Genomic DNA, 22050 nt, shown 5'->3' on the forward strand with positions numbered 1-22050 from the left:
CTCTGAGGTCCCTTCCAACTATTCTATTCTATTCTATTCTATTCACTCTGTTCTGTCAGAGGCTCCTGCTTGCACATGGGGTTGAACTAGATGACCTCTGAGGTCCCTTCCAACTATTCTATTCTATATTCTATATTATTCTATATTCTATTCTATATTCTATTCTATTCTATCTATTCTAAACTCTGTTCTGTAAGAATCTCCTTGAGCAGGGGGTTGGACTAGATGACCTCTGAGGTCCCTTCCATCTATCCTATCCTATCCTATCCTATCCTATCCTTATTCCATTGCTTATTCTATTCCTTTCTCTATTCTATTCTATTCTATTCTCAGTATTGCCCAGCCCTCCCGAGTGAAAAGTTCACAGTCCAGAACTACCGGAGCAACCGGGACGCGCGCAAACTGCGCTGGCATCTGGGGCGTCCTTCCCTCGCCCCCCCCCCAGCTCGCCCACCCCTCCCTCCGTCCTGGAACCCCTCCACCCTCTTCCTCTCCCCCCCCCCCAAGCAGCCGACGAAAGAGGGACGCTGCGGAGACGTCTCTTCCCCGGCCAAGCCGGGCCATCCCGGTGCACGAAGCCCGTCTCTTGCTGGGTCTGCAGCCCCCTCCTCGCCCGGGCGACCCCGGGCCGGGCCAGAGGCGAGAGGCCGGTGCAGCCGGCGGGTGGGGGGGGGGAGTGGGGAGGTCTGGAGTGGCGGGGACCCCCCCCCCCCGGCAGCCGCGCCCAGGGAAAGCGCGTGTGGACTCGCTGCCCCGCAAGAGGGGGGGTGGCCTGTCGCCCCTCCGGGTTCGCCCGTCTCTATGGGAACGGGGGACAATGATGGTGGGCGAGGCTTCGACGCCCACCTCCCAAGCGCCGGGCCCCGGGCGCGGATCAAGGGAGGATCATGGCCAGCAGGTGGGGAGGATCCTGCGCTGGGGGAGGGGGGAGGACTCCTGCCCTAGGGATGGGGGAGGACTCCTTTTCTAGGGGAGGGGGTGGGGGAGGACTCCTGCCCTAGGGATGGGGGAGGACTCCTGCGCTGGGGAAGGGGGAGGGGGAGGACTCCTTTGCTAGGAGAGGGGTGGGGGAGGACTCCTGCGGTAGGGGAGGGGGTGGGGGAGGACTCCTGCGATAGGGGAAGGGGGAGGGGGAGGACTCCTTTGCTAGGGGAGGGGGTGGAGGAGGACTCCTTTGCTAGGGGAGGGGGTGGGGGAGTACTCCTGCGCTAGGGGAGAGGGCTGGGGGAAGGACTCCTTTGCTAGGGGACGGGGGGAGGACTGCGCTGGGGGAGGGGGGAGGGGAGGACTCCTACGCTGGGGGAGGGGGGAGGGGGAGGGCTCCTGCGCTAGGGGAGGGGGGAGGGGAGGGCTCCTGCGCTAGGGGAGGGGGAGGACGTCTGCGCTGGGGGAGAGTAGTGGGGGAGGACTCCTGCGCTAGGGGAGAGGGGTGGGGGAAGGACTCCTTTGCTAGGGGACGTGGGGAGGACTGCGCTGGGGGAGGGAGGAGGGGAGGACTCCTGCGCTGGGGGAGAGGGGAGGGGGGAGGATTCCTGCGCTGGGGGAGAGGGGGGAGGACTCCTGCGCTAGGGGAGGGGGTGGGGGAGGACTCCTGCGCTAGGGGAGGGAATGGGGAAGGATTCCTGCGCTGTAGGAGAGGGGTGGGGGAGGATTCCTGCGCTAGGAGTGGGGGAGGACGACTGCACTGGGGGAGAGGGGTGGAGGGGAGGATTCCTGCGCTGGGGGAGAGGGGGGAGGACTCCCGCGCTAGGGGAGGGGGTGGGGGAGGACTCCTGCGCTGGGGGAGGGGAGCGGGGCGCTCGGCGCTCCGGGCAAGCGACTGGAGGGCCTCTTTCCCCCCCCTCCCGCGCCGTCTTCCCACCGCCCAGGCGCGCGTCGTCTTCCCCCTCTGCAGCACCTACGGGAAGCTGTGGCTGGAGTCGCGCCGGATCCTGCAGGAGCTCCTGGAGCAGGAGCTGTCGGCCGAGCCGAGGAAGGCCGAGAAGAGCCGCGCCGTCTTCTGGCACCGGCTGGCCAACCTCTTCCTGCGCTACGTGCAGGTGGCCCGGCGCCTGGAGGCCTGCTACGACCAGGTGGTGCACCCGCAGAAGCGCCTGGTGCTCCGCCCGCTGCTGGAGAGCGTGCTGGGCCGCCTCCTGGAGCTGAAGCAGGAGCTGGTGCAGCTGGACCGCTCCGAGTACCACTACATGGACCACGTGCTGGAGGAGCTGAAGCTGACGCCGGTCAGTCCAGGGCTGGGGGGGGGCGGACACACACACACACACACACACACACACACACACACACACACACACACACACACCGGCCTACCCCCCCCCCCAGGGGCTTTTTCACACCAGCCAGCTGGACCGTCCTTTTTTCCCCCTTTGAAGACGTTTCGCTCCCCATCCCGGGAGCTTCTTCGCTTCTGACTGGATGGCGGGGAAACGGAAGGCTTTAGAGACTCTTGGTCGTTTGAGCCAGTCCTGGAGGCCACCTGGGTGGAAAAAACGAAAGAATAAAAAAAAACTCCAGGGGCTCCGTGGGAAAGGCGCCTTCGGGTCAAGCGGGACCGTCTGGATGACCGACGGCCTCCCTAGAGCTGTCCTGGAGCCGGCCCCAAACCAGAGCCAGGGTTGCCTCTCCCCTCCTCTGGGGGTTTCCCGCCTGAGGCAGGGGGTTGGGCTAGATGACCTCCGAGGTCCCTTCCCAAGCCGGAAAGCTTGGGGTGAGCCGCCGTACAGGATGCTCGCTGAGGTTCAATCTCAGTGAGGGGGCTCTATGGAAGGAAGGGGATATCTTTCCCCCCCCACGCCCTTCACGTTTGTTCTCCCCCCCCCCCCCCCGCCAGAAGGAAGCTGTCCATCAATCACCCACTGCCTGAACATGGATGCGGAAGGGGAGGCAGAGCTGGAGAGAAAGTCGGAATTCAGCTGACAGACGGGGGGGGGGGAGATATCAGGGCATCCCCTCTGCCCCAGGGAGGGAAGTCCCAAAATCCTGTGAGAAAGGGGGCTTTGAATGCCCAGAGTCCCTCCTTCAGGCAAGGCAGGGGGGGGGGGGAGAAGGAACAACTCCGGCCGGGACACACACAGAGAGAGAGAGAGAGAGAGCAGTGACAGGCTGTCCCCCCCTCCCCCAAAGGATCCAGGCCTCCATACCTTGGTTGCCTGTTCTCACACACACACACACACACACACACACACACACACACACACACACACACAGGCTCTCTCTTTTGGCGGGATTGTCCTGGATCTCCAGCCACGAGGCCAGAGGCCCCCCCCCCCACAGACATGCGCGCCTGTACACACACACACACACACACACTCCCTTTTGGTGGGGTCGTCCTGGATCTCCACCCACGAGGCCAGAGACCCCCCCACCCACACAGACACGCGTGCCTGTACACACAAACAAACACACACACAAAGACGTTTATGGTGCCACCCTGAGGGCAGTGGGGGGCAGTGGGGGGCAGTGACGGGCTGTCCCCCCCTCCCCCAAAGGACCCAGGCCTCCATACCTTGGTTGCCTGTTCTCACACACACATACACACACATACACACACACACACACACTCCCTTTTGGCGGGGTCCTGGATCTCCACCCTGGATCTCCACCCACGAGGCCAGAGACCCCCCCACCCACACAGACACGCGTGCCTGTACACATAAACACACACACACAAAGACGTTTATGGTGCCACCCTGATTTTCAGCTGGAGGGCAATGGGGGGCAGTGACGGGCTGTCCCCCCTCCCCCAAAGGACCCAGGCCTCCATACCTTGGTTGCCTGTTCTCTCTCTCTCTCACACACACACACACACACACACACTCCCTTTTGGCGGGGCCGTCCTGGATCTCCACCCACGAGGCCAGAGGCCCCCCCCACACAGAGACACGCGTGCCTGTACACACGCGCGCGCGCGCGCACACACACACACACACAAAAACATGTTTACGATGCCAGCCTGATTTTCAGCCGGAGGGCAGTGGGGGGCAGTGATGGGCTGTCCCCCCCCTCCCCCAAAGGACCCAGGCCTCCATACCTTGGTTGCCTGTACACACGCACACGCACACGCTCTCCCTTTTGGCGGGGTCGTCCTGGCCTGGATCTCCAGCCAGCCGCCCCCCCCCCCAACTGGCTTCTTCCTCTCTTCCCCCCCCCCAGGCCGAGATGGAGGTGCCGATCCCCAGGTACTTCGTGAAGGAGCGGGCCAAGGTGCTCCAAGAACGTCAGGAGGTGCTGGCGGGACTCCTGGCCCGCATGGTGCCCACCAAGGCCATCTCTGTGAGTGCCCAGGCTGCTGCCCCCCCCTCCCGGCTTGGCACCGCGGCCATCCTCGCCCCCCCTCGGCTGAACAGCCCCTCTCCCTTCCCCCCCCAGACCCCCCACTCGCTGACCCTGCGGGACGAGGCGGTGCGCCTGATCCAGATGGCGGAGCGGATGCGCCAGGGCCGCCTCCGGGCCCACTTCATGGCCGAGATCCGGCGGGACGAGGAGCGCGAGCGGAGGAGGGTGAGGGAGGGCGAGGCCGAGCCCAACAGGGACCTGGCTGCCATCTGCATCCAGAAGGTAAGGGGCCGTTCGGGGCCTTTTCTGCTGTGCCCCCCCCCAACTCCCCCATCCCGTATGGCATTGCCTCTCCACCCCCCCCCCCATCGCCCCATCACTTCAATGCTTCCGAAGGGCCCTCAAAGCACGGAAGAATAGAATAGAATAGAATAGAATAGAATAGAATAGAATAGAATAGAAAATATGGAATGGAATAGAATAGAATAGAATAGAATAGAATAGAATAGAATAGAATAGAATAGAATAGAAAATATGGAATGGAATGGAATAGAATATAAAATGAATAGAACAGAACAGAAGAGAAGAGAAATACAGAATAGAATAGAATAGAATAGAATAGAATAGAATAGAATAGAATAGAATAGAATAGAATAGAATAGAAAATATGGAATGGAATGGAATAGAATATAAAATGAATAGAACAGAACAGAAGAGAAGAGAAATACAGAATAGAATAGAATAGAATAGAATAGAATAGAATAGAATAGAATAGAATAGAACAGAAAATATGAAATGGAATACAATAGAAGATATGAAATAGAATAGAAAATATGAAATAGAATAGAATAGAATAGAACATAGACTAGACTAGATTAGACTAGAATAGAACATAAAATGAATAGAATAGAACAGAACAGAATAGAAATACAGAATAGACATACCGAATAGAATAGAATAGAAAATATGAAATAGAATAGAATAGAACATAGACTAGACTAGAATAGAATAGAACAAAATGAATAGAATAGAACAGAATAGAAATACAGAATAGAAATACAGAACAGAATAGAATAGAATAGAAAATATGAAATAGAATAGAATAAAAAATATAGAATAGAATAGAAAATATAGAATAGAATAGAAAATGAAAGAAAAGAATAGAAAATATGAAATGGAATACAATAGAAAATATGAAATAGAATAGAATAGAAAATATGGAATAGAATAGAAGATGAAATAGAATAGAATAGAAAATATAGAATAGAATAGAAAATGAAATAGAATAGAATAGAAAAGAATAGAATAGAAAATATGAAATGGAATACAATAGAAAATATGAAATAGAATAGAATAGAATAGAATAGAGGAATGAATAATAGAATAAGAAGAGAAGAGAACAGAACAGAATAGACGCTGGAAGCAGGAAGGGGTCCCTTAGAATGGGGGTCATTTAACATTTGGAAATGAGGACTGTTAAATGTTAAATTTAAATATGAATGGAAAATTAAAAGCGGGAAAAACGCACTAGGTCACTGATTGTCTAAAAAGATTGAATGTTAAAATAACGGAGATATATATCGACCAAAAACTACTGATAAAGGTCAGAAAGTGATTTTGCATTTAATCGATCCAATAAGAATTGTATTCATTTAAAAGACAAGAGACAGGACATACTAAGGGTGAAAAGAGAGCAAACATTGAATGTGATAGTTTGAGATTTGGACTAAAGATAATTGTGCGTTAGGGAATGACTGGCCAACTCAGCCGCCACGTTGCTTGTCAAACATTTAAATGTAAAATCACAAAATCAATAAAAAAAATTTTTTTAAAAAAAAATAGGGATCCCTTAACCTCCCTCCACCCCGTTATTCCTGCTGGCGTTTGGACAATTTGGGATATTCATTGTTTTCATGGGGTTGCCCAGAGTCGCTCCCCCCCCCCCCCCGTCGGAGATGGTCGGTTCTATGGGATCAGATCCACCCATCGATCAATCAATCCTGCAAGGATGGCACACAGTTGACGTTTCCCAGCTTCCCACTGGCCCAGCAGCCCGGGGGGGGGGGCAGTCTGACTGGCTTGACGGGGCGGGTCTGATGGGCACCGGGCTGGGGCTACCACCGCGGGCCCCTCCAGGAGTGAAGGAGGGGGGAGGTCCAGCTGTTTTAGCCGAGTTCTCAGGCAGAGAAAGGCACACCAGGCCCTGTGGCGTGAAAAGAGCTGCCCCTTGGACTCCCCCGATCGGGTGGGCCAGGGCGCCCTTCCTGGCACTTCCCAACCACCTTCCTGGGGACTAGCGCCTTGCATCGGTGAGCACTTGAGCTTCGGGGGGGGGGCTCTCCCGGGGCCCCAGAGGACGGAGCACCCGGCCTGCTCTGGGGAAATCGTCGAAGGCTTCGGGGGACGGGGGGGTTCCCCAGAGGCGCCCCCAAACGACCCTCGTCTCCCCCGCGCAGGTGTGGAAAGGCCACGCGCAGCGACGGCTGACCAGGATGGCGCGCCGGGCCGAGATGGCGTTCATCGGCATGGTGAGCGCTCCCCCCCCCGGGACGGGGGGGACGGGCCGGGCCGGGCCGTGGGCGAGAGCTCAGGACGAGGCGCGCAAGACGGACCGTCCGGCTCCCCGCCGGAGTCCTCGGGGCGCGCTGTCAGCGGACGGCAGCCCCGAGGCGGCGGACGGCAGCCCCGCCGCGCGCTGCTCCTCTGGCTGCCGGAGCGGCCCCCGCTCGCCCCCCCCCCCGCTGCCATTAGCGAGTGTTTAGTTCAGCGTTTTCCATAATTGTGTCCTCGGAATGATATTTAAAATCCATTTGGGGCGCAATGAGGCGGGAAAGTGCCTGCGCGCCGCTGCCGGGCAGGGAAGCGCCGGGCGGGCATATTAGAAACTCATCACGGAGTAATTTACGCCGCGCGCCCGGCTCCGTTCCTACTAATGGCCTCTCCGGGGCGCCCCCCCCCGCGAGCTCCCCCCCTCCCCGCGTCTCTGGCCCGTCCCGAGCGGGGGGGGGGAGAGGCTGACCGGGGCTCCGGCCCGCCCGCAGGAGCTGGAGCCGCATCTGGAGGGCCCCTCGCCGGCCACGATCCGCGCCCAGCTGGGGGAAGAGCTGCGGCGGATGCGCCAGGCGGACTACGAGGCCGAGTACCGGGAGGCGCAGGAGCGCATCCGCGAGGCCCTGCTCGACGTGGAGGGGCCCCACCTCCGCGAGCAGCTGCGCGAACAGCTCCGCCAGTGGTTCATCGAGTGCCGGTGAGCGGGGGGGGGGCGGGAGGGGGCTGCGTGGTGTGGGCAGCGTGAGAGGGGGTCTTTCCGGCTGGTCGGGGGCTCTCCGTCCAGGGACAGAGGCGGGGCGGCGGCCGGGAAGGTGCCCTGCCCATCCCATCCCATCCTATTATCTGTTATTTTCTATTCCATTCCATTCCATCTCATCCTATTCCATCCCATCATCTATTATTTTCTATTCCATTCCATCCCATCCTATTATCTGTTATTTTCTATTCCATTCCATTCCAATCCATCCCATCCTATCCTATCCTATCCTATCCCACCCCATCCCATCTCATCCCATCCCATCTCATCTCATCCCATTCCATTATTTGTTATTTTCTATTCCATCCTATTCCATCCCATCCCATTATGTTATTTTCTTTCTTTCCATTCCATCCTATTCCATCCCATCCCATCCCATCCCATCCCATTCCATCCCATCCCATTCCATTCCATTATCTGTTATTTTCTATTCCATCCCATCCCATCTCATCCCATTACATTCCATCCCATCCCTACCCATTCCATCGCATCCCATCCCATTCCATTATCTGTTATTTTCTATTCCATCCCATCCTATCCCACCCCATCCCATCTCATCCCATCCCATTCCATCCCATCCCATTCCATTATCTGTTATTTTCTATGCCATTCCAATCCATCCCATCCTATCCCACCCCATCCCATCCCATTATCTGTTATTTTCTATTCTATTCCATCCCATTCCATTCCATCCCATCCCGTCCCCAATCCCACTCCATCCCATTATCTGTTATTTTCTATTCCATTCCATTCCATCCCATCCTATCCCACCCCATCTCATCTCATCCCATCCCATTATCTGTTATTTTCTATTCCATTCCATTCCATCCCATCCTATCCCACCCCATCTCATCTCATCCCATTATCTGTTATTTTCTTTCTTTCCATTCCATCCTATTCCATCCCATCACATCCCATCCCATTCCATTATCTGTTATTTTCTATTCCATCCCATCCCATCCCATCCCATCCCCCATCCCACTCCATCCCATTATCTGTTATTTTCTATTCCATTCCATTCCCTCCCATCCTATCCCACCCCATCCCATCTCATGTCATCCCATTATCTGTTATTTTCTTTCTTTCCATTCCATCCTATTCCATCCCATCCCATTCCATCCCATTCCATTATCTGTTATTTTCTATCCCATCCCATCCCATCTCATCCCATTCCATTCCATCCCATTCCATTATCTGTTATTTTTTATTCCATTCCATTATTTTTCTATATTCTATCCTATCCTATCCTATCCTATCCTATTCTTCATTCCTCTATTCCAGTGGTTCTCAACCTGTGGGTCGGGACCCCATTTGGGGTCGAACGACCATTTCACGGGGGTCGCCAAACAAGGCTGTCTGCCATTTTTTCCCCCTTTTCTTTGGCCACGCCCCTGGGACCCGGTGATGTATAAGTGGTTGGGGGTCACCACAACATGGGGAACTGTATTATGGGGTCGCGGCATTAGAAAGGTTGAGAACCACTGCTCTATTCTATTCTATTCTATTCTATTCTATTCTATTCTATTCTATTCTATTTTATTATTATTCTATTCTATTCTATTATTATTCTATTCTATTCTATTCTATTATTATTCTATTCTATTCTATTTTATTATTATTCTATTCTATTCTATTCTATTCTATTCTATTATTATTCTATTCTATTCTATTATTATTCTATTCTATTCTATTTTATTATTATTCTATTCTATTCTTATTCTATTCTATTCTATTCTTATTCTATTCTATTCTATTATTATTCTATTCTATTCTATTCTATTATTATTCTATTCTATTCTATTCTATTATTATTCTATTCTATTCTATTTTATTATTATTCTATTCTATTCTATTCTATTCTATTCTATTATTATTCTATTCTATTCTATTATTATTCTATTCTATTCTATTTTATTATTATTCTATTCTATTCTTATTCTATTCTATTCTATTCTTATTCTATTCTATTCTATATTCTGTTCTATTCTTATTCTTATTCTTATTCTATTCTATCCCATCCCATCCCATCCCATCCCATCCCATCCCATCCCATCCCTGCCCTGCCCTGCCCTGCCAGCTGATGCCAGAAGCTTCGGCCCCTGTCCTGCCTCCCGCAGGGACCTGACTGGCCGCTTCCCGGACTACCCAGAGGAGGAAATTGGGGGCTGCCTGGTCCTTTTCGCCCAGAAGACCCCGGAAGAGGTAGGGGTGGGCCATAAGGGGTGGGGAGAGGGAGGCGGGGGGGGCGCTGGGGACACCTCCCCCGCAGTGCCACGGCTGCTCCTCCGTGCCCGGCTGAGAGCCTCCCTCCCTCGTTCGCCCCCCCCACCCGTCTCCAGGTGAGGGCCGAGCTGGACCTGGCGGAGATCAAGACTGACTCAAAGAAGGAGAAGGCGAAAGAACCAACGGCGGAGAAGGAGCCGAAGGACAAGAAGGAGGAGGAGAAGAGATCGGTGAGGGGAGGGGGCTGGCCAGACTGACTTCTGCCCCGTGGGGTGGTCTTTGGGGGGGGGAAACGGGATTGAGGGGCCCGTCCGTTCTCCCTCCAGGAGGAAGAGGAAGGGCTGAAGCTGGCTCCCTCCAAGTTCCTGGCCTCCATCCACCAGGGATTCCTGTGCTACACGGGTGAGCGGGCAGCGGCCACAGGGCCCCCCCCCCAGGTGGCCTTCCGCCAGGAAAGGCGGGGCAGGAGGGGCAGGGGGAGAGAAAGGGGAGGGGAGAGAGGGAGGGAAAAAGAGGGAGAGAGAGATGGAGGGAAGGAGGGAGAGAGAGGGGGCAGGTGGAGGGAGAGACGGGGAGAGAAAGGGGAGAGGAGAAAGAAAGAGAGAGAAAGGGGAGGGGAGAGAGAGTGAGGGAAAGGGAGGGAGAGAGATGGAGGGAAGGACGGGGGGAGAGAGAGGGGGCAGATGGAGGGGGAGGCAGGGGGAGAGAGAAAGGAGAGGGAGAGGAGAGAAAGGAGAAAGGGAGAGAGAAAGGAGGGGAGAGAAAGAAAGAGGGAGAAAGAAAGGGGAGGGGAGAGAGAGGGAGGGAAAAGGAAGGAGAGAGATGGAGGGAAGGACGGAGAGAGGGGGCAGATGGAGGGGAGGCAGGGGGAGAGAGAGAAAGGGGAGGGGAGAGAGAAAGGAGAGAGGGAGAGGAGAGAAAGGAGAAAGGGAGAGAGAAAGGGGAGGGGAGAGAAAGAAAGGGAGAAAGAAAGGGGAGGGGAGAGAGAGGGAGGGAAAAGGAAGGAGAGAGATGGAGGGAAGGATGGAGAGAGAGGGGGCAGATGGAGAGGAGGCAGGGGGAGAGAGAGAAAGGGGAGAGGAGAGAGAAAGGAGAGAGGGAGAGAGAAAGGGGAGAGGAGAGAGAAAAATGGAAGGAGGGAGCGAGAGGGGGGAGAGAGGGGCTAGACCTTCCTTCGCTCTTGGGGGGCTGGGGCCCTCGCTCTCTTTCTTGCTCGGGCTCCCCCCCCCCGGTTTGTGGGGGGGGGGCTGAGGGGGCTGCAGGCTTGCCACCGGGCCTCGCCCGCTTCCTTAGGCTGCTGGGGCGAAGACGACGAGGCCGCCAACTTTGAGCAGCGCTACCAGTCGGCTCTGATCAAGGTGGAGAAGAGGAGAGAGGTGGAGACGGAGATCCGGCTGCAGGTGGGCGGAGGCCAGGCTGGACACTTGGGCAGAAGAGGAGAGGGGGGGAGGGAGAGGGAGGGAGGGAGAGAGAGAGAGAATGCGATGGAGGGAGAGTGAGGGAGAAAGATGGAGGTAGGGTGAGAGGGAGAGAGAAAGAGGGAGAGAGAAAGGGGGAGAGAAAGTGGGAGGAAAATAGAGGGAGAGAGAGATGGAGGGGAGAGAGAGGGGGCAGATGGAGGGGGAGGCAGGAGGAGAGAGAGAAAGGGGAGGGGAGAGAGAAAGGGGAGGGGAGAGAAAGAGGGAGGGAAAGGGAGGGAGAGATGGAGGGAAGGAGGGAAAGGGGCAGATGGAGGGGGAGGCAGGGAGAGAAAGAAGGGAGAGGAGAGAGAAAGGAGAGAGGGAGAGGAGAGAGAAGGGAGAGGAGGGAGAAAAATGGAGGGAGGGAGGGAGGGAGAAAGAGAGATGGAGGGAGGGAGGGAGAAAGGGGAGAGGAGACAGAAAAAGAGGAGAAAGAGAGGGAGATAGAAAGGAGAGGAGAGGGAGAAAAGGGCAGAGGAGAGAAAAAGGAGAGAGGGAGGGAGAGAAAAGGAGAGGGAGGTGGCTGGAGGGAGAGAGAGAGGAGAGTAAAGGGAGAGGAGAGAGAAAGGAGAGAGAGAGAAAGGAGAGAGGAGAGAGAAAAAGGAGAGAGAGGGAGGGAGGTTGAGAAAAGGGGAGAGGGAGGAGGCTGGAGGGAGAGAAAAGGAGAGAAAGAAAGGGCAGAGGAGAGAAAAAGGAGAGAGAGAGAGAGAGACACCCCCTTGGCCTTTCCCCCCCCCCCCCAGGTGGATGATCTGATGCGCGAGGAGCTGGAGCAGCTGCGACTGGCCGTTGACCAGGAGGAGATGAGGACCCAGAAGCCCCCCAAGAGCGCCAAGGTCGGGGGGGGGAGAGCCTGGGAGAGGGGGGGGACATCAAAGCCCTTGCCCCCCCCACAAACACACATACCCCCCTTGGCTCCATGGAAAACGTTCCCTTTCTCCAAGCAGGCCAAGAAAGGGAAGAAAGAAAAAGACCTGACCCCAGACAGGTACTCCCCGCACTCCTGCCCCCAAACTTTCTGGGGGGGGGGGCTGGGACTGTGGGGGGGGACGTTTCCCCCCCACCCTGCATCCCTTGGCCTGTCTTTAAAGCCAGCCGACCTGCAGCTTGTCTTCCCTCCCCCACCCTTGCAGGAAGGGGATCCCGGACCCTCAAACAGGGGTCCGGCTACGGTGGGGGTGGGGGTGGGGCGCCCACGCCAAGAGCGTTACCGATTCGGCTGTCGTCTCCCCAGATAATATTCTGCGCCCCGGCGGGAGCGGCGGCCACATCATCTCCCCAGCCTAACCCCGGGGCGTAGAACCGTCTTTCTTGGGAAATGGCTTTTTTAATGCTTTCGCCTGGGAAAACTAATAGGGTGGGCCCCCCACCCCCCCTCCCCGGAAATCCCCCCCCATGCTTCGCCCCGAATCCTGCAGCGTGTCTGAATGTTCCGTCTTTGACGAAGAAGGTTTATAAAGCGCCGGACGCAGACTGGGTGGCGGTCAGGCCTCGCCCTGCTTTGCCTCCTTGGGGTCGCCGTTCGTTTCTATAGCGGCCTTGCCAAGCGCTGGGAGAATGATGATGATGATAATAATAATAATAATGAGAAGGAGAAGGAGAAGTTGGAAGGGACCTGGGAGGTCATCTAGTCCAACCCCCTGCTCAGGCAGGAAACAATACACCACCATTTCATGCAAACAGTTGTCCAGTCTCTTAATAATAATAATAATAATAACAACAACAACAACAATAATAATAAAGTTGGAAGGGACCTGGGAGGTCATCTAGTCCAACCCCCTGCTCAGGCAGGAAACAATACACCATTTTGGGCAATCAGTTGTCCAGTCTCTTAATAATAATAATAATAATAATAATAATAATAATAATAATAATAATAATAATAATAATAATAATAATAATAATAACAACAACAACAACAACAACAACAATAATAAAGTTGGAAGGGACCTGGGAGGTCATCTAGTCCAACCCCTTGCTCAGGCAGGAAACAATACACCATTTTGGGCAAACAGTTGTCCAGTCTCTTAATAACAGCAACAACAACAACAACAACAATAATAAAGTTGAAAGGGACCTGGGAGGTCATCTAGTCCAACCCCCTACTCAGGCAGGCAACCCTACACCGTTTTGGACAAATGGCTGCCCAGTCTCTTCAAAACTTCCAGTGTTGGAGCATTCACCGCTTCTGGAGGCAGGTTGTTCCACTGGTTAAGTGTTCTCACTGTCAGGAAATTTCTCCTTAGTTCTAGGTTGCTTCTCTCCTTGCTGAGTTTCCATCTGTTGCTTCTCGTCCGGCCTTCAGGCGCTTTGGAGAACAGCTTGACTCCCTTTTCTTTGGGGCAGCCCCTGAGATACTGGAACACTGCTATCCTGTCCCCCCTCATCCTTCTCTTCATTAAACTAGACATAACCTCTGAGGTGCCTTGTCTTCCTCCTCCTGTGGCTGCATGGGGAGACACCTGTCAATCTGGATCTGGACGTGTGTGTGTGTGTGTGTGTGTGTGCGCGCGTGCAGGGGGAGGGGGAACCTATAGGCACCAATGAAAGGAAGGAGAAACGGGGAGCACCTAGTCTCAAAGGGCAATTCCCTCCTCCAATTAGTGGCCCTAAATCACCTTCCCTGTCAGTTTGAAATGCAGACCTTCCCTCCAGTTCTCCAACCCGCCATTTCTTATCCTCTCCCCATCTTTTCCCACAGTCTGGCAGGGCAGAGGGTTCAGGAAACCCCTGCCCCCCCTGGGAAGCCCAGCCTCCCCCGGAGATCCTCCGAGGCTCCTGCTCACCCAGGGTTGATTCCCCACCGCCACCACCATCCCGGTTTCCTTCCCATCATTGCTGGGCTGAGTGGGGAGCTCCCCTCGCTCAGTCCCCCCTTCACCCCCCTCTTTCAGCTGCCGGAGGGAGGAAGGGGGGGCTGTCTGGGGCTGCCGCGGCACCCAGGCCCCCCTCTCGCTTTTCCCCCAGGACCATCGACTCCCTCTACGAGGAACTGGTCCTCCAGGGCATCATTAAGAAGCCCCCGAAGGTGCAGCTGGCCGACTACTCAGGTCAGTGGCAGTACCCCCTCCCTCTCAGAAGGCCCCCTCCGGTCCCGTGGCTGGGAACCTCGGCGGGAAGCAGCCCACCCAGCCCTCGCTCTGACCAAAAGCAGGGGCGGTGGAACGTGGGCACGGCTGGCCGCCTCCCCCCTCAGTTCTCGTCCTCGGCTCCGGCTCAGCTGCCAGCCGGGTCCTGGGGGAGGGTCCGTGGGGGCTGCTCAGATGGTCCTGCTCGGTAGAACCTCCCCCCCTAAAAAAGGACCGGAGAGGCTCCTGGCTGGACGTTGTGCCACTTGTCCGAGCCCTCCATTGCCGGATGTCAGCTTGTTAGGGCTCAGATCTGGTATTTCGGGGTGGCGGTGTCCCTCAAGCCCACTTCCCAGGGTGGTGTGTACTGCAGATGTCCCAAACTCCCCCCGCACCTCACAGAATGCTACGGGATCCCCTCAGACAGGAGGCAGAGACGGGGGTCTTTATCCAGTTTTCTGGACGTCTTGGGTTCACCCATCACCTCGTTACGCCGAACAATCCCGGTTAAGGCTGCCAGCTGTCCAAGCCAGGCCTAGCCCCTCTGGGGAGGTACCCTAACTGGGGTGGGGGGGCTCCTCTGCAGAGGGCGGAGACTCATGGGCAGCCCAGGGCAGGGGGGGGACTCCAGCAGGCCCGCCCTGGCGTTCTTGCGCTTCAAGGACAGGACGGGCAAGGACGGCCTCTCCCCGGGCACCTCTCCCTTTTCCTGGAGGGCCCCTGCAAGGGAAGGGCTGAGGTCTGGGCAGTCAGGGCTAGGGGTTAGGGTTCAGGGGGCAGCCCTTTGCTCAAGCTCCCTCTCCGTATGCGCTCGGTGGACCCTCCGGTTACTCTGTAAAGCCCCACGCGAGTCTGGATCCAGCGGCGTAGTAGGAAGTCGGTCGTGCCGATCCGTAGTGAGATTCCCACCCCCCATTGCCCCTCCGGCCCCATTTGAAGGCCATCTAGCTGCCCCCGCGAAGGCGGCCGTGGAGCCTGGGTGCCAGAGGGGAGCCTGTGGGCTGCCCAGCTCCTCTCCCGCCGTCCTGGAGACGGGGAGCTTGGCCATCCTGGGGTGCCCCCGCCGTGGAGCCCTTCAGTGCCAGCTGGGCCTCTGCTTCCCTCGCAGGGGACTTCTGCTACCTGGGCACCGCCTTGCGCCAGAAGGACATTGAGCCCGTCCCCTCCATGCTGGACGTCCGGCAGAACGTCGCCCTCTACGCGGTCCTTCCTCTGGGTGAGCCGGCGGGGTCGGTCTGGGCTTTGGGGTCTCTGCCCTTCTCCAACCTTCCCATCTCTCTGTCTCCCTCCTGCCCCCCGCCAGGTTCCCAGACCCTGCACGAATTGGCCCCCCAGGTGAGGTCGCTGCTCCTGGCCGGCCCGGTGGGCACGGGCAAGAGGACGCTGGTCCACGCTGTCTGCACCGAGACGGGGGCCAACCTCTTCGACCTTTCCCCGGACAACGTGGCCGGCAAGTATCCGGGCAAGGCCGGCCTGCAGATGCTGCTTCACCTGGTCTTCAAGGTACGGAGCCCCCTTGGCGGACGGAGGCCCCCCTCCCCAATGGGGGGGACAGCGGGGGTCCTGCAGGGAGAAGCCGGAGCAGCTGGTGAGTGGCAGAGAGGGGCCCCCTCCTGGCCCAGGGGGCGGGGCTCCCCTCTTTCACCTCCTGGCTGGTGCTGGCTGGGAAAGAGCAGCGGGGGAGGGGGGGGGGTTGTCCAGAGCCTCCACATTCCCCGTCTCCCAAGATCCCTTGCAGCTTGGTTCTGGTTCGGATTCGGATTCGGATTGATTCCGATTCCGATTCCGATCCCGATTGATTCTGATTCTGATTTGGATTGATTCTGATTCCGATTCCAATCCTGATTGATTCTGATTCTGAATCCTATTCCAATCCCGATTGATTCTGATTCTGATTTGGATTGATTCTGAGACCGATTCCAATCCCGATTGATTCTGATTCTGATTCGGATTGATTCCGATTCCGATCCCGATTGATTCTGATTCTGATTTGGATTGATTCTGATTCCGATCCCGATTGATTCTGATTCTGAGTCCGATTCCGATTCTGATTCCGATCCCAATTGATTCTGATTCGGATTCTGATTCGGATTTGGATTCTGATTTGGATTGATTTTGATTCCGATCCGGATTGATTCGGATTCCGATTTCGATCCCAATTGATTCTGATTCTGATTCTGATTCCAATCCCGATTGATTCTGATTCGGATTGATTCCGATTCTGATTCCGATTCCGATCCCGAGGCACCGGTCTAGAAGAACCAAAGGAAGGCTATGTGCCAAGTTGACTTTACTTGGGGGCGGCTCTTGTGATTGTGTGCGTGTGTGTGTGTGTATGTGCGTATCTTTTGGATCAAGTCCATCCTTGTCAGGGTCAGCCACAGCATCCTGCTCGTTCTGTCTGCCTCCCCCAACCCCTCCACCCCCCGGGAAGTGCAGGTGGCCCGCCTTCTGCAGCCGTCCGTCATCTGGGTCGGGGGCGCGGAGAAGATGTTCTACAAAAAGGTCCCCAAGGAGGAGAAGGAGGTGAGTCAGGCCCGGGTGGTGGAGGGGGGGCACCTTCCCCTGGCCGCCCAAGAGGCCCCTGGCCGGTCCACCCCACCCCTGGCCAAATCTGGCCCCGGGGCTGACCAATCCCGGGAGCTCCTGGCCTTGCCCTGATCCGGGGGGGGGGGCGGGGTGGGCACGGCTGTCTCCCCCCCCTGCAGCTGGACCCCAAGCGGCTGAAGAGAGACCTGCCCAGAGCCCTGAAGCTGCTGAAGGCCGAAGACCGGGTGCTGCTGATGGGCACCTCCTCCCAGCCCTACCTGGCCGAGACGAAGGCCCTGTGCAAGGCCTACGAGAAGATCCTGCTTCTCCCCAAGCCCGACTACGCCGCCCGCTACGGTGAGAGGAGGAGGAGGGGGGGCACTGGGGGAGCCTCCACTGGGGGGGGGGGAACGGCCTCCTGGAAAGGCCGGAGGGAGGGAGGGGGTGCAGTGGCTGGATAGAAGACTTTGGGGTAGACAGAATCACCACCAGATGGATCCGTAGCTGGCTGGCCGGCCGTACTCAGCGAGTGGTCCTCAATATCTATATCAGTGGTTCTCAACCTTTTTAATGCCGCGACCCCCAACCGGTCGTAAGTTGAGGACTACTCAACCGGTCGTAAGTCGAGGACTACTCAACTGGTGCAGCACCGTTTGCAGAACGGGACTTTTGGCGGGCTCAGCAGGGCAGAGACAACCTGGACAATTCCTATTGGCTTTTGAAAGCCAATAGAATTAGACTCTATTCAAGAGAGTCTCTTCTATTGGCTTTCAAATGGGGTCCCGACCCACAGGTTGAGAACCATTGGTCCAGATCCTTCTGTATCCTAAGCCTGTCTTCTGGAGTGTTGGCTATTCCTGCCAGCTTGGTGTCATCTGCAAATTTGATGAGTTCCCCATCTATCCCTTCATCCAAATCGTTGATGAAGATGTTGAAGAGCACTGGGCCCAGAACGGAGCCCTGGGGCACCCCACTACACACTTCCCTCCATATAGATCAGTGGTTCTCAACCTGTGAGTCGGGACCCCATTTGGGGTCAAACGACCATTTCATGGGGGTCGCCAAACAACGCCGTCCGCCATTTTCCCCCCCCCTTTTCCTTAGCTGTGCTACTCCCTTTTATTCTATTGGCTTTTGAAAGCCAATAGAATAAACTCTCTTGAATAGAGTCTCATTCTATTGGCTTTCAAAAGCCAGTAGGAATTGTCCAGGCTGTCTCTGCGCTGCTGAGCCCGCCAAAAGTCCCATTCTGCAAACGGTGCTGCACCAGTTGAGTAGTCCTCGACTTACGACTGGTTGAGTAGTCCTCGACTTACGACCGGTTGGGGGTCGCGGCATTAAAAAGGTTGAGAACCACTGATCTGGACAGACTTGAACACTGGGCTCTATCTAACAAAATGAAATTCAAGGGTGAAAAAAGCAAGGTTCTACATTTAGGCAAGAAAAACCAAATGCATAAGTACAGCATAGGTGGCACCATGCTCAATAGTAGTAACTGTGAGAGGGACCTCGGAGTCCTAGTAGACAATCACTTAAATAGGAGCCAGCCGTGTACTGCAGCTGCCAAAAAGGCCAACACAGTGCTAGGCTGCATTAACAGAGGGATAGAATCACGATCACGTGAAGTATTAATACCACTCTTTAATGCCTTGGTAAGGCCACACTTGGAATACGGCATCCAGTTTTGGTCACCACGATGTAAAAAAGATGCTGAGACTCTAGAAAGAGTACAGAGAAGAGCAACAAAGAGGATTAGGGGATTGGAGGCTAAAACATATAAGGAACGGTTGCTAGAATTGGGTATGTCTAGTTTAACGAAGAGAAGGACAAGGGGGGACATGATAGCAGCGTTCCAATATCTCAGGGGCTGCCATAAAGAAGAGGGAATTAAGCTATTCTCCAAAGCGCCTGAAGGCAGGACAAGAAGCAACGGATGGAAACTGATCAAGGAGAGAAGCAACCTAGAACTAAGGAGAAACTTCCTGACAGTTAGAACAATTAGCCAGTGGAACTACCTGCCTCCAGAAGTGGTGGATGCTCCAACACTGGAAGTTTTTTAAGAAGAGACTGGACAGCCATTTGTCCGAAATGGTGTAGGGTTTCCTGCCTGAGCAGGGGGTTGGACTAGATGACCTCCAAGGTCCCTTCCGACTTTTTTATTATTATTATTATTATTATTATTATTATTATTATCATCATCATCATCATCATCATCATCATCATCATCCTCTCCCAGAACCCTCCCCGGGGCCAGGCTGTTTGGGAGGGGGGGCACCTGGCCTAGTCTAACCCTTCCCCCCCTCTCCTCCCCCCGCAGTGACGTGGCAGTGGCTGATCCAGAGGCACGGCGGGGTGGTGACCAGCAGCCTGGACCTGAGCGCCCTGGCCAAGGTGTCGGATGGCTACAGCCAGGGCAGCCTGGCGCAGGCGGTGAAGCTGGTGCTGACCGAGAGGCGGAGGCTGCAGCTACCCAAGAAGCCGCTGTGCGCTGTGGAGCTCCTGCACATGCTGGCCAGGGCCGACCCCGTCTACCCGGAGGAGCAGGAGATGCTGCAGGTATGGCCCCTCCCCTCCCGGCCTCCCTGGGGCCGTTGGGCGCCGCCCTTCTCTGCCTGGCCAGGAGCCCCCAGTGGCTGGAGCGCAGCACTGCAGGCCGACTCTGCCTTCCTCCACAGCCTACAGTTCGATCCTGACCGGGTCGGCTCTGCCTTCCACCGTCCCTCCGAAGTCGCTAAAACGAGGACCCGGATTGTTGGTTTTGGGGGCGAAGAACACTGACTCGGCGCCCCGCTTAGAGGGGGCTGTAAAAGCCCTGCGGGGCGGCGTAGGGGCGGTCCTCAACTTAACGACCGCGATTCCACCTTCCGTGGCTAAGCGAGGCATTTTGCGAACGGCTCTTTTGCGACCTTTCTTTCCCCCGTCGCTCAGGGGATCCCGGCAGTTGAGCAGCAATTAACCCGGGGGCTAAGTGAAGCTGGCTTCCCCATTGAAGGGGGAGGGGGTCGTGAAAGGGGAGCCGCGCGACACCCCCCCCCAGGACACGGTCGTGTCGAGCGTCCAAATTTTGACCACACGACCGTGGGAGATCCCGTCCCGGTCGTAACGGTGAAAGAGGGCCACAAGCTGCATTTTCGGTGCCGTCGTAGCTCTGAACGGTCCCTAAACGAAGCCTCCCCCCCACCCTCAGGGGGCAGAGGCCAAGGGGGCCCGTCCAGCCTCCCCGTGGCTGAAGGTCCCCCCCCTCCCCGGTGTCTTTGAACAGGACTGGTACGAGAAAACTCCGCTGGGCCGGAGGAAGCTGGAGGCGGAGGAGGAGGCGGAGATGGCGGCCGAGGCCAAGGAGAAGAAGCAGAAGAAGTGACGCCCCCTTTTGGGGGGGCTGTCAATGGGGGAGGGGGCATGGGGGGCCAGTGCTGCAAAGGGCGGAGGGGCGTCCGCCTGTGTGTAACACTAAGAACGACCCCGGCCTGGTGCCTGGGACAAGGAACCCTAACCCCGCCCTTCTCCCTGGTGCTGCGGTGGCTTTGTGTGTGGGGGGGAGGGTAGCTCTTTGGGGGGGGTTCCAAAAACTCTACGGCCTCAGGGTCTCCTCGAGCCAGGGGGGGCAGGGGGGTGTCCTGGGAAGAAAAGAATTCCTCTCCGCAGGTGACACCCACCCACTGGCCTGGGGTTCCCCCTCCGGCCCTGCCCGGATTTGGGTGAAAGGGGGGGAGGGTCGTCCATTGGGAAATGGGGAGGGGGAGGCAGTCTGCTAACTCAAGGCAGAGCACGGGGTCTTTGGCTCCACTGGTAGCCCTCGATCGGGGTCACCTCCCTCCCCAGATCCGAGCAGGCGGGGCAGAGCAGATCCTGAGGGCGCGTTTGGGTGGGATGGGGGCACCGGGGAGGGAGCAGCCCTTGCGGGGAGCCCACAGACTCAATCCAGCCTCCCCACTTCCCGCCAGGGCGAAGTCTGACCCCCCCTCCACGGGGGGTTGTGTGTGGCTGGTGGGGAAGCCGCAGGACCCACTAAACCCCTACCAGGCTACGGGTGGGCAGGACCAGGGAAGGCCTGAGCTGGCTCTTCCTTGTGAGACTTGGTGGGTCTCGCAAGCAATCCCTGTCCCTTGGGGAGGGGGGCTGGGGACCCTTCACCGGAGCCCCTTCTAGCTCAGAGCCGGCCCCGAATCCAAGCAGCCCTCCCCATCGGGGGTGTCGGAAGCCTTTCTCCCCACCTGCCCGTCAGGCCCGCCGAGGGTGGAGGCCAAGGCCTCGGAAAGCTGCCCAGCCCGTACCCAAGCGTTGCCCTCCGCAGCCACCCGGCTGTGGGAAGGCGGTGTTGTGCAGCACCGTGCCAGTTTGCCCCTAGGACAAAACCCCACCGGGCACCCGGAAGGACCGAAGGCCGGCGGGCCCCAGCCTTCCCAAAAGAAGCGCCCGCTCTTGGCCCCGAGGCTGTGGATTCTGCCCCTTGCGCCAGGCGGGAGGCTCGGCTAGCCCGGCTCCTCCTCGCTGGGCCCCGTTCCCCCTCCTCAGAAACGAGAATCCGTGCCCTGGCGAGATGCCACCTTCGGGGCCCGGAGTCCTACCTTCCTGGTGGCCGTGCCTGCTCCCGGGAAGGAGCCTTCTTGCCCAGATTTTGCCCTAGCACATGGGCAGAGCACCCAGCCGGCTGCTCCCTTCTGCTCCCCTCCCGTCTGCTGCCCTTCTGCTGTTGGGGAGCCTCGTTGGGCCTGGAGCAGACCCCGGAAGTGCTGGACGGCCTGGCTAGTACATTTCTCTGCTGAAAATATTGCCTCTCTCCAAACAAGGGGGGAAAAAAGGGTAATAATAATAATAATAATAATAATAATAATAATAATAATAATAATAATAGAGTTGGAAGGGACCTTGGAGGTCATCCAGTCCAGCCCCCTGCTCAGGCAGGCAACCCTTTCAGACCAGTGGCTTTCCAGTCTCCCAAAGGGCACTGGACTCGTGTGCCTTGTGAGCATCTCCCTCTTTCGGTGGGCCTGGCGTGTTCCCGTGTCTTTATAAAGTTTTGAGGGAGGGGGGGACCATTCCCCACTGGTCTCCGTTGGGGACGGGGACTCCGTCTCATTTCACTTAGTGAATTGGATTTGGAGACGGCCAGATCCTCAGTGGCGTAACACAAAGGACAACAGATGAGGGGGAGAGAGGTTAGGCCCCCCCCCTTTCCCCCACAGGC

The 22050-nt window shown here is 56.6% G+C and overlaps 1 protein-coding gene across 1 annotated transcript; it reads left to right on the plus strand.

Annotated features, from left to right (window-relative positions):
• The first annotated feature begins 820 nt into the window (after positions 1-820).
• Positions 821-20223, plus strand: IQCA1L (IQ motif containing with AAA domain 1 like). The gene is made up of 19 exons (XM_039365733.1): positions 821-898; positions 1869-2222; positions 4153-4272; positions 4369-4557; positions 6732-6803; positions 7317-7522; positions 9700-9784; positions 9922-10035; positions 10132-10207; positions 11099-11205; positions 12009-12101; positions 12213-12253; positions 14233-14315; positions 15442-15549; positions 15637-15836; positions 16773-16859; positions 17042-17219; positions 19180-19418; positions 20125-20223. The coding sequence occupies exons 1-19, from the start codon at positions 821-823 to the stop codon at positions 20221-20223; spliced, it is 2529 nt and encodes an 842-aa protein (XP_039221667.1).
• Positions 20224-22050: the final 1827 nt, after the last annotated feature.

This window comes from Crotalus tigris, unplaced genomic scaffold (genome assembly GCF_016545835.1).
Source record: "Crotalus tigris isolate CLP2741 ecotype Arizona unplaced genomic scaffold, ASM1654583v1 scf7180000020177.261782, whole genome shotgun sequence".
Taxonomy (NCBI): Eukaryota; Metazoa; Chordata; class Lepidosauria; order Squamata; family Viperidae; genus Crotalus; species Crotalus tigris.

What these genes read in the sequence shown, in the direction of transcription:
- IQCA1L (XM_039365733.1), top strand. Translation starts at nt 821, where the DNA reads ATGGTGGGCGAGGCTTCGACGCCCACCTCCCAAGCGCCGGGCCCCGGG. An exon ending in CTGCCATCTGCATCCAGAAG is followed by an intron (nt 4,558 to 6,731) that starts GTAAGGGGCCGT and finishes TCCCCCGCGCAG; the next exon opens with GTGTGGAAAGGCCACGCGCA. An exon ending in AGACGGAGATCCGGCTGCAG is followed by an intron (nt 11,206 to 12,008) that starts GTGGGCGGAGGC and finishes CCCCCCCCCCAG; the next exon opens with GTGGATGATCTGATGCGCGA.